Below are 11,220 nucleotides of genomic sequence, written 5' to 3' on the forward strand. Positions count from 1 at the left end.
AGTTTGAATACTGTGGGCCAAATGGAACATAAGTTATGCTCCGGAAACCATTTTCAGAATTAAGCTAATAGTGACCTTGACCTTTGACCTTGTGACCCCAAAATCAATAGGGGTCTTCTACCTAATATGGGCAATCATCCTATGAAGTTTGAAAACTGTGGGCCAAATGGAACTTAAGTTATGCTGCGGAAACCATTTTCAGTTTTACGGTAATAGTGACCTTGACCTTTGACCGTGTGACCCAAAAATCAGTATTGGTCTTCTACTCAATATGGACAATCATCCTATGAAGTTTGAAAACTGTGGGCCAAATGGAACTTAAGTTATGCTCCGGAAACTATTTTCAGTATTAAGCTCAAAATCAATAAGGGTCTTCTACCCAATATGGACAATCATCCTTTGAAGTTTGAATACAGTGGGCCAAATGTAACTTAAGTTATGCTCCGGAAACCATTTTCAGTATTAAGCTAAAAGTAACCTTAAACTTTGACCTTGTGACCCCAAAATCAATAGGGGTCTTTTACCCAATATGGACAATCATTCTATGAAGTTTGAATACTTAGCGCCAAATAGAACTTAAGTTATGCTCCGGAAACCATTTTCAGTTTTACGGTAATAGTGACCTTGACCTTTGACCTTGTGACCCCAAAATCAATGGGGGTCTTCTACCCAATATGGACAATCATTCTATTAAGTTTGAAAACTGTGGGCCAAATGGAACTTAAGTTGTGCTGTGGAAACCATTTTCAGTTTTACGGTAAAAGTGACCTTGACCTTTGACCCAAAAATCAGTATTGGTCTTCTACTCAATATGGACAATCATTCTATGAAGTTTGAAAACTGTTGGCCAAATGGAACTTAAGTTATGCTCCGAAAACCATTTTCAGTTTTACGGTAATAGTGACTTTGACCTTGTGACCCCAAAATCAATAGGGGTCTTCTACCCAATATGGGGAATCATCCTATGAAGTTTGAATACTGTGGGCCAAATGGAACTTAAGTTATGCTTCGGAAACCATGCAAATTGCTAACGGACGGACAGTCGGACGCAAGGGGGTATAACATAATATGCCCGAAAGTCTTTCGGGCATATAAAAATCTCAAATAGTCTATAACATATAATAATAAAGATTGAGTTGTGTGCGTTGCGTATCTCTTACAGTTACAAATACTGTTCCATTAGACTTTACTATATATAACTAACTGCATATACATTGTATATCAAGTGTTTAAAATTGATAACTTCAGGATTTTATCCTTTCTCTGTTTCAATATATGGACATGAGCACCTAAATGCATAACTTTAATTTTCTAACTTTCATTTTTACCATAGGTTATTTTATTAACAATGTATATACAAACACATAGAAAATGATAATGAGTTTCACATAGTGATTAGAAGATTCCTGCAGCAGAATACCTGTAGGTATGTACTAACTAAACAAACTAGAAAAATCCAGTCTAAGGTATATAAATCCAGTAAAAAATATATCAATATTCACTCCTCAGGGCCTAGAGCTATGCCTTTGATGACCTTACAACTGGTTAATTTTATATAACAAAAATAGTAAGTAATAATCGAGATCAGTGACATTAATAGCATCTAATTGTCTCTGCTGAGATAGACAGAAAAGAACAAATAATTTAGAAAACATGAGTGACTTCCCCTTAAAATAGAGAAAACAACACCCTAAACAGCAAAATTATGAAATGTTGCAGGCTCAGTTTTATTAAGCCATGCAAATTCTTAAAAAGTTAGATAGCCATGTGACAGCAGTAATTGCAGAAAATCGGATAGCTTTCAACATCCGGATACTGGTACACTTTGTAAAAACAATCATTCTGTGCAATAGATAAACGTAATATGGATAAAATCAATAGGATAAAGGTTTATGTCACGGTTCAGAACTGTTCACTATTTAGGGGAAAAGATGTGTAAGCGGCCGGATAGCTCAGTCAGTAGAGTCGCGTTACGGTATTCCGAGGGTGCCGGGTTCGAGTCCCTGTCGGGCTGCACCCTGTGACATTTACAACAGTTCCATTACCAATCTTAATACTCATTTGCAGGTGAACGTTCTTCTTGTAGGAAAACTTTGAAAATATAGAAATGAATGAAAAAGAATACGGCATCAATGTAGACCACAAACAATGGCAACAGTAAGGATCGAACCACAGACCTCTCATCAGACCTATCAGGCATTCTCTTAACCGACTGTGCTATTGTGAATTAATGAAAACCTTGCCATTAAGCTGGCGTGACTTTCAATCCATGACTAATATACTTGACATTAATTCTCGTAAACTACACGGACCAAACCGAAGTGGGACCGAACATTTAAATGAGTCCTATAATGTATTCATAATTGACAGGTCAATAAAATCAGACTATACAAAGTAGTGGCATTGCATTTCACAAATGTAGTTTTGTTCTTTTCACATTTTAAATTTGTAGATTCTGAATCAGTGAACATTCTTTCAATTACATTTTTACAGAAGGTAGTTTTCAGTCATTTATTACAATCATCAGATATCATAGACTTCAATGTTTTTTTTTTCCAAATCCGCATACATTTAGTTACATTTTAGACATTTGTTGATTACAAATTACTGAAAGAATTTCCCCTTTTCCACTGTCAGCTTTTATAGCCTCTCCTATTAGCTCACCATCAGATGTAAACTGTAAAACATTATTGGAGTAATATCCAGATACCAGTACACTACCAGCTTCAGTGACATAACAAGTATCAATGTCTAAAAATTCGCTATTATAATTTGTAACCTTACCATTGTTGTCCAGTACATGTACTATTAGCCCACGTTTCCCATCAGCAAGATAAATCCTTGTAGCATTTTTACTGACACCTTGACCTTTTATTAAAGAGAAAAATATGCCTGAGAGTAGTTGTTTTATTGTGTGGCCTCTACAGAAGATTGGCGACATAAAGGGATCACCTAAATTGTATTTGTGTGCCATAAAAACCAAACCAAACAAAACAAAACTAAGAAAAAAATAATCATAGAAAATTTATATATATTATTGCAGGATCTGGGTTTGCAGTGTTTCCATTAATACGTAAAGATTACCACTGTGATCATGTGATACTACAGAAAAAATTACAGTTTCCATGGAAAACAGATGCTTTTAGAGGCATTGTAGAGGTACTGTCATAATCAGATATGTTTATAAAATTTTTACTTAATACTGAAATGTGATTATATTTTTTTTCTGCTTGTTTATTCCGCTTGTTTATTTTAAATCTTTTTCTTTTACGGTAAAAAAAATGCCTTGCTTAAGCCCAGCTGTGTCAGGATTTTCAAGTTTAATGAAAATAAAATAAACAAGATGGTGAAAAAACTTAGATTTTTTGTTGTTCATTTTATATTCATATTACAACTGTACTCACAATAAGTATAACAAATGTAAAGTTAAATGTTTGTATCATTTTCTAAATTTTAGAATGTAGCTTGGATTGATGTTACAGTACTTGATGAACGAGGTGAACCATTTTGGTGTATAAGGTTTGTTCATATATTTTATGTTCCAATTGTATCATATTATAATTTTTCACTTTTCAATAAAATGTTTTATTTAAAGCAAACAAAAGTTTTTTGATTCTTTATTGAAATTGTTTATCATTTTAGTTGTATATTTTCAGTTCTTTGTCAAGAGTGGGTGAGCAGTGCTTACAAAAAAGTGAGTTATTTTAAAAACCATGTTTTCTGACAGAAAATACATAGTTATGGCAACTTCTCCTACATTTCTGAAAGGATTTCATCCAAATTTTCACTGCAGTATCGTCACTAAATGGCCTTAAATATATTGTCAGGGTTTGGGAGTTGATCACTTTTAGCTCAAAACTATTTTAAGAACAGGGAGAGCTATTGTATGCACCCCTGCATTTCCATAACACTCGGGTTAAGACTATATGTGTGCATTTTTGTATCTTCTAAGCTACTAAAGGCAATGGTTTGAAACTTAAGAGCATAATTTACATATTCCTATATGTCTATATAAAATTTTGTAATTACAACTTTCATGTTATTCTTACAATGACAATTTACATTTGGTGCCAATGGCACTAAATCTGTGTAGGCTTATATGCAACTTTGTTTTTACTTGAAATAGTTAATTCCTATTGATAAACACTTCATTATTTGAATCTTTTTGATTCGGTGAAAATAAATTCATGAGCAATGTGTAAAGCAAGTGTGTTTTTTTCCTCTTTCTTCAATCAACTGAATAAAATGATACATGAATATGACATCATAATAGTTTTGCAAGACCATATAGTATAAATTCAGAATAATTATTTTCAGATTTTGATTTTGACTATTCAAGTGAAGATGTCTACACATTGTCATTTATGGATGAAAGAGGAAAGTTAGAAGCTCAGATGAGCAAGGTAGGTAATAATAATTGGAATCAGAAAATTGTATGCAATTTACTTCCCGTGTTGTTATGTTAAACATAGTCCGTTATGAAGGGGAAAGTAAACTTGAAATTTGCTGGAATAAAGTTAATTGTCTTCTTGCATATGTGTACCTTGTACTGGTGTCAAATTGACACATTTAAGTCAACATGTGTTCACATAAATTCATATAGCTAATTTAATTGAATAATGTACAAATTTACTGACCTTTTAATTGATTTCCATAGCCTTTCTATGTAAAAAAAGTTATTGAAATATTCTTTTGTTCTATTTACTGTCAATAAAACTGAACAAAAATTGAGAGTTAAATTTTTAATGAAAAAGTTGCAGCCTTGAAAAAAAACTTTTAACAAGTTTATTAACCACAGACCAGTTTACTTTTATGATTTGTTTAAATTTTCTATGGTTTTGATAACTAAAATGTGCACTATGGATCAAAACCAAAAATTCTACGGAAATCAGCAAAAGAAGTTCATGGTGGTGTTTTTAGTCACTTTTTGCTAAATAACACGTTTTCTGCACATTTAATGTACTTGCCGCTAAGCATTTCTCCTTTATTGTATTTCAGACTGATGACGACAACTTTTTCATGACAATCTTAAACTTGAAACTCAGTTTAGATAGAATAAATGCTTGGTTTGGCACAACATATAAATGAGCAGCTTACAGGAAGCTTGGTCTCACAGTGGCCACCAATTTGAAATGAGGAGTCTACATACATAAAATGTGTGCTCTTTCAAAAAATACAATAGATATATGATTATATATATGTTTGGATATATGATGCAGATACAGTCAAACCTGTTTTAAAAACCACCTCCATATAAAGAGCACCTTTTGAATAAAGATTATTCTTCAACAAAACTTTGATTGATTTAAAAAACAAAGTTACCTCCAAATAAAGAAAACTTGTCTATAAAGGCCATGTTCAGTATCTCATGTGGATGGCCTCTGTTCACAGGTTTGACTGTATCTGTGTTTCAGATGCAGGATTTTTCAGTATCCAGGATCTCTGTACATGTTTATAGAAAGGAGTTTGATAACAGACATATAATACGTTGCCTAGTATGACATTTTAGATACAATATAGTTTTAATATTATTGTGATATTTAATTATATAATAGTACTGTGATATGGGAGAAATAAAATTATATATATAAGAAACAATTGTGTGTATGATATAGCCTTGATATATGATGTTTAAATTTAATACATGTATATGAGATATAAAATTGATATTTATTCAAATAGAAGCAATAAATATGTTGTCAATTTCCCATGTAAGAAACTGATGTGTTTAGTAACAGATGGCATAAAATATGAATAAAATCATAAAGTTTCAAACATTTTATTTGTCATTTGATATGTAAAAGTAATTCTGAAAATCAATATTTGTTTATGATTTATTGTACATGTATTATATTTGATTTGAATATAAATATCATGCTGTCATCTGATCTTGCCTATTATATCATCTGATAAACTGTATACATGTATTTATTACAATATACTCTTAACTGTTGTTATCGCATGGCTGTGAGCTTTTCCTTTGTTCTTTCTAACCCATTATACTCAGTACACTTCAATGAGCATTTCAAAACTGTATTGATATATAACAGTACAGTTTTTTCAGTGATTCATATAGGGAAAAAAACTCGACTGTTATATATCGGTCGAGTTTTTTTCGCACCTTGTATATATCAATACAGTTTTTTTCATAGAGGCTCTAATGGGGCAGTGGTAACGAACATTCCCAGTAGCAAAAAAAACCATTAAATAATAAAAAAATGAAATCAATAAAATAAAATTAAAACAAATCTATAAATACAATGAAAAATATAAACAAAGATAATTAATGAAATGAAAAAAGCCCTTAAATCTTAAATCAATCTTGTTAACAGTATACAATCCACCTCATATATTGGATGTCTTTTGTATATTTTTTTTTTTGCGGCAGCGAAAACAACTTGAAAAACTGCCTTATGATAAATAACTGTAATGTAGCTAACGATTAATTTATTTATTTGTTTCTATACAAAAAAGAAAACATAATGCCATTGCGATAAAACAGTTATTGTATATGAAACTCGTTAGTTACGGGGGTATAACACTGGCTGGGGCGACATCTCGGGATGTTTCTGCAAAAAAATTGTCTCGGCCTAACGGCCTCGCCATTTTTTAGCAGAAACACCCCTTGATGTCGCCCCAGCCAGTGTTATACCCTCGTAACTAACTCGTTTCATATACTATAACTATTACTTAAATTTATATTTATGGTCAATCGTTTTTAAATAAAACGCTCATGAGTTTTTAATTATGTTTGTTATTTCAATTGACACCTCGACCAACTATTGAAATTCATGAAACCAAAGAAAAACAACAACAACAACAACAACAAAAAACACACTTTCGCACAGCAGTACTTAACATCAAGATGTCCTATCATTTAATACGGATTCAGAAACTGCACACAGATGAAAGAAATTTCAGCATAAATTAATTCACTTTAGTTGCAAATATAGTAAGAATTAATTTATTTTGCTGAACTGTAATTTTAATTTTTCAATCGGAATCCTGTGTTCGTAGTGAGGCCATGTTTTTATCAGTGGATATAACCGTTTTCCCGGACTTTCAAACATCGGTCTTGCATCCCGGTGCCCGTACAGTTTATAGTCGGGCATGATTTCCCCCCGTTGTATACCGCATTCTATAACATTATTAATTGCCTGAAGTGCCTGTCCATTCGGTAGGTCGTCGGTAAAGTCCCCCATTACGGCGATGGCTATCGAGGCGTTGTTCCAGCCAAGAGTGTGGGCGCCAACCCTGGCATAGCCTCGGGCTTCGTACACACCACCATCCTCTCCGACAACAAATGAATACCCAATATCATCCCAGTCTGTGTAATGATAAGAAATAATGCAAAATTTTACATATTTCATACGTGTACAATGTAAGATAAGGCATACAGTATATTTATTCGTAATATGGAAAAGAAAACTTTAATTTTGTCCTAGTGTTTTATGGTTATAATTGTTTATATATTACGTTATAGTCATGAATGGAACAGACAAAGAAATTTGCTGAAAAGGCTGACAGAAATGCAAAGAACAACGTTTATTTATTTTGTAAATGAAGTGTTGGATATTTATTCAAGTTGCAAGTGTATATAGGCGTTACTATAATTTATATCACGTGATGTTTTCTATTGACTCACGTCTGACATCCATATGAAGCTCTTGTACTTTCTGCATTGCCTGCAAACACTGGTTCTGTGTGTAACACCGCTCCATGACTGTATGGTGTATAAATACAATACTGACCGGATTTATTATGTAATTAGCATGACGAGTGTCACGTGCTCCCCATTCAGCACGTGCTATAATATTTGCGCACGGGTCTCGAGGATTCAGCAAACCTCTACTACAGGCTCTACGACCAGCACAACTGGTTGTGATGCGAGGTTGAAATTCCTCTAGATAATGTTTCTTAAAGAGAATGCTGTCGTCATGATCATGTGTGTAAGGATACACATGATCTAGCCCGTAAAGCGTCTCGTCTGAAATACATAGAGGATATTTAAATATTTTTTTCTGTACTTTCATCGGGTGTTATGAAATATGATAATTTTCTTATCACAAGATGAAAATAATTCCTGTATTTATAGAAAAAAACACTTGAATTTTCGGCATATTTATTCAATTTTTCTCTTTTTAGACTTTACAATTTGAAAGACTGCCACTTACATTTTGTGTAAAGAAATGAGATCGGCAAGACACCAGTGAAAATACGGAAAAAATGTTTCAATGCAATGAAAAATATTTTTTTAAGTGAAAATGCGGAAAACGAAAATACATTTTATTTCATCAATATTTCTCAATATTTCATAAATAAGTATATAATGATTAATGAAGAACTTTAATGTGACATTAATTTATGCTCTAATATATTCACTCAGATGCAAAACTGTGCTGAGATTATATTACGTAAAATTCGTTGAAGTTTGAATATGATAATATCCTTTCATACGTTCCTTGTTATTGTCTCTACTGCAGTACAAATAAATGTTTTATCTTTCACAAATTATATAACTATCTCCCGGAATATGAATTAATCGCTTCTTGTTAAAATCATCCTATATAAAAACGAAACATTTTAACTTTTCAACTTTTTGTAGTAAAACGAAAAGTAGAAGTTCACACATCGCTGATGAAATATTAATATTGAAAACGTTTTGTTTAAAATAAGAACACACTAAAAATATATTACCTTTAAAGGCATACGAATGACAGGTAAAAATTGCCAACAAATACGTCGAAAGAGAAACTTTGTACATCTTGATACTCTAACAACTACTTTAGATTGGCCACGTAATTTCAAATATTGTAAATTACTAAATGTTAAAAATAGCAATTGCCGGTTATAATATAATATACTTTGTATCGAAAGCGAAAGAAGATTTTCTCATAGTCGATCATGCGCTTAAGCATAAATCAAATCAACCCGTTTTATTTGTGTTTAGTTCTTTCTGTAGTCAAATATTTACAATATAGTAATTTGACTATTTTTTAAAAAAAAGAAATAAAGCATTACATAGTAAGGTATAGTTCAATATGGTGGGCCGATATATTTTTTACGAGATTCTTTTCAGAGGCTTTATGGTTAAATGAAAAGACCTGAAATCGATAGAAGAACACGATAAACAAATCATGTTGGATAATATGAAAACATTGAAGATAGATTTTTATCTTTTATTACATGTTGATTTGGCAATTAATTTTGGCAATCAGTCTGTCAATATATATTTATTTGCGCTGCGCATTTTCAAGGTTGAACATATTTTTTTTAATAAGAGAACAAACATATTCTACATTTAGATACCGTACAACGTATAAATGAAATGAAGTACACACGTAGTAAAGCTACATTTCTAATAAATAAACATTTCTCATAATAATTATTACCGTGAGAAAAAAATATTCGAAAACGAGGTACCTAGCTGCTCATATATCGGCCATATAATATGTTATCAGTGCAAAGAATCAGACCAAAGAAAAAGTAAAGTAGTAAGCATGAAAAATCTTCGTTTCACCTTTGTAACTGTTGACCTTTGACGAATCATTTCAGGAATTTACACATTTTTTTTATCAAGTTAAAAACATTTAACAGCGCTATCAATATGTAGGTCTATATCGTTCTCATTTTTTTACCAATGATGACCCATTTGTTTAACCTTTTTAAATAGGTGCATATTTCATCAAAATTAAATTTATGAAATTTTTAATCAATCTGTGATCTAGAGCGTTTTTTTGATTTGACAAAAATAACATTGTTATTCGAGTTTTTTGTTATTAGAGTTGTTTTTTAAATTCACCAAAGTGTTAGCTATCAACTTCCGACTTCATTCTAATATTTAACCCTAGTTGAGTTAAACATGTATATTCTTACCTGGTCAATCAACTTTCATCAAGATAGGATAGATGAGTCAGGTGTGAAAGTGAAAACCACCATGTCATAAACATATACCTGTATAAAGACATGTTTATCTTGTATAAAGATAAATGATGAAAGGCCGTTGTTGTTTAATCCTAGCATTGTTGTTTTTTTTTCCTTAAGGAAGACAAATGTTATTTAATCCTAGCACTATTTTTCTGAAGAAACATTAGTTACTTTAATCCTAGTACTGTTATTCTCTTTTCTAAGAAAGATATTTGTAACTTAACCCTAGGACTTTTATTCTCCTTTCTAAGGCATTTGTTTACTTATTCATAGCACTTTTATTTTCTTTTCTGAAGAAAGGCATTTGTTACTTAACCCTTACACTTTTGTTTCCTTTCTTAAGAAAGGCATTTGTTACTTAACCCTAACACTTTTGGTCCCTTTCTGACGAAAGGCATTTGTTACTTAATCCTAACACTTTTGTTTTCTTTCTTAAGAAAGGCATTTGTTACTTAATCCTAACACTTTTGTTTCCTTTCTGAAGAAAGGCATTTGTTACTTAACCCTAACACTTTTGTTTCCTTTCTTAAGAAAGGCATTTGTTACTTAACCCTAACACTTTTGTTTCCTTTCTGAAGAAAGGCATTTGTTACTTAACCCTAACACTTTTGTTTCCTTTCTTAAGAAAGGCATTTGTTACTTAACCCTAACACTTTTGTTTCCTTTCTGAAGAAAGGCATTTGTTACTTAACCCTAACACTTTTGTTTCCTTTCTGAAGAAAAGCATTTGTTACTTAACCCTAACACTTTTGGTCCCTTTCTGATGAAAGGCATTTGTTACTTAGCCTTAACACTTTTGTTTTCTTTCTTAAGAAAGGCATTTGTTACTTAATCCTTACACTTTTGTTTTCTTTCTTAAAGGCATTTGTTACTTAACCCTAACACTTTTGTTTCCTTTATGAAGAAAGGCATTTGTTACTTAACCCTTACACTTTTGTTTCCTTTCTTAAGAAAGGCATTTGTTACTTAACCCTAATACTTTTGTTTCCTTTCTTAAGAAAGGCATTTGTTACTTAACCCTAACACTTTTGTTTCCTTTCTGAAGAAAGGCATTTGTTACTTAACCCTAACAATATTGTTTCCTTTCTGAGGAGGCATTTGTTACTTAACCCTAACACTTTTGGTCCCTTTCTGACGAAAGGCATTTGTTACTTAATCCTAACATTTTTGTTTCCTTTCTGAAGAAAGGCATTTGTTACTTAACCCTAACACTTTTTTCCTTTCTTAAGAAAGGCATTTGTTACTTAACCCTAACACTTTTGTTTCCTTTCTAAAAAAGGGCATTTGTTACTT

At 31.9% G+C, this 11,220-nt stretch overlaps 2 protein-coding genes across 2 annotated transcripts in view; one reads left to right on the forward strand and one right to left on the reverse strand.

The window, feature by feature from the left end:
• The window catches only part of LOC132749819 (F-box only protein 15-like), a 38,795-nt gene extending 32,843 nt beyond the window's left edge, over positions 1-5,952 (forward strand). The window contains exons 12-16 of the mRNA XM_060739721.1: positions 3,044-3,159; positions 3,458-3,519; positions 3,657-3,694; positions 4,318-4,403; positions 4,999-5,952. Of these exons, the coding sequence (XP_060595704.1) occupies positions 3,044-3,159; positions 3,458-3,519; positions 3,657-3,694; positions 4,318-4,403; positions 4,999-5,088 (392 nt within the window). The 3' untranslated portion in view covers positions 5,089-5,952. The remainder of the gene's footprint in view (positions 1-3,043; positions 3,160-3,457; positions 3,520-3,656; positions 3,695-4,317; positions 4,404-4,998) is intronic.
• Positions 5,953-6,696: 744 nt separating this feature from the next.
• Positions 6,697-8,857, reverse strand: LOC132749815 (peptidoglycan recognition protein-like). Its single transcript, XM_060739717.1, has 3 exons — positions 8,698-8,857; positions 7,646-7,987; positions 6,697-7,327 (listed from the first exon to the last, which is right to left on the reverse strand). Exons 1-3 carry the CDS (start codon positions 8,762-8,764, stop codon positions 6,960-6,962), a joined length of 777 nt encoding a protein of 258 aa, XP_060595700.1. The 5' UTR covers positions 8,765-8,857; the 3' UTR covers positions 6,697-6,959.
• Between the last annotated feature and the right edge of the window lie 2,363 nt (positions 8,858-11,220).

The sequence above is a fragment of the Ruditapes philippinarum genome, unplaced genomic scaffold (genome assembly GCF_026571515.1).
Source record: "Ruditapes philippinarum isolate M1 unplaced genomic scaffold, ASM2657151v2 ctg2085_1_1_1_1, whole genome shotgun sequence".
In the NCBI taxonomy this organism is placed as follows: Eukaryota; Metazoa; Mollusca; class Bivalvia; order Venerida; family Veneridae; genus Ruditapes; species Ruditapes philippinarum.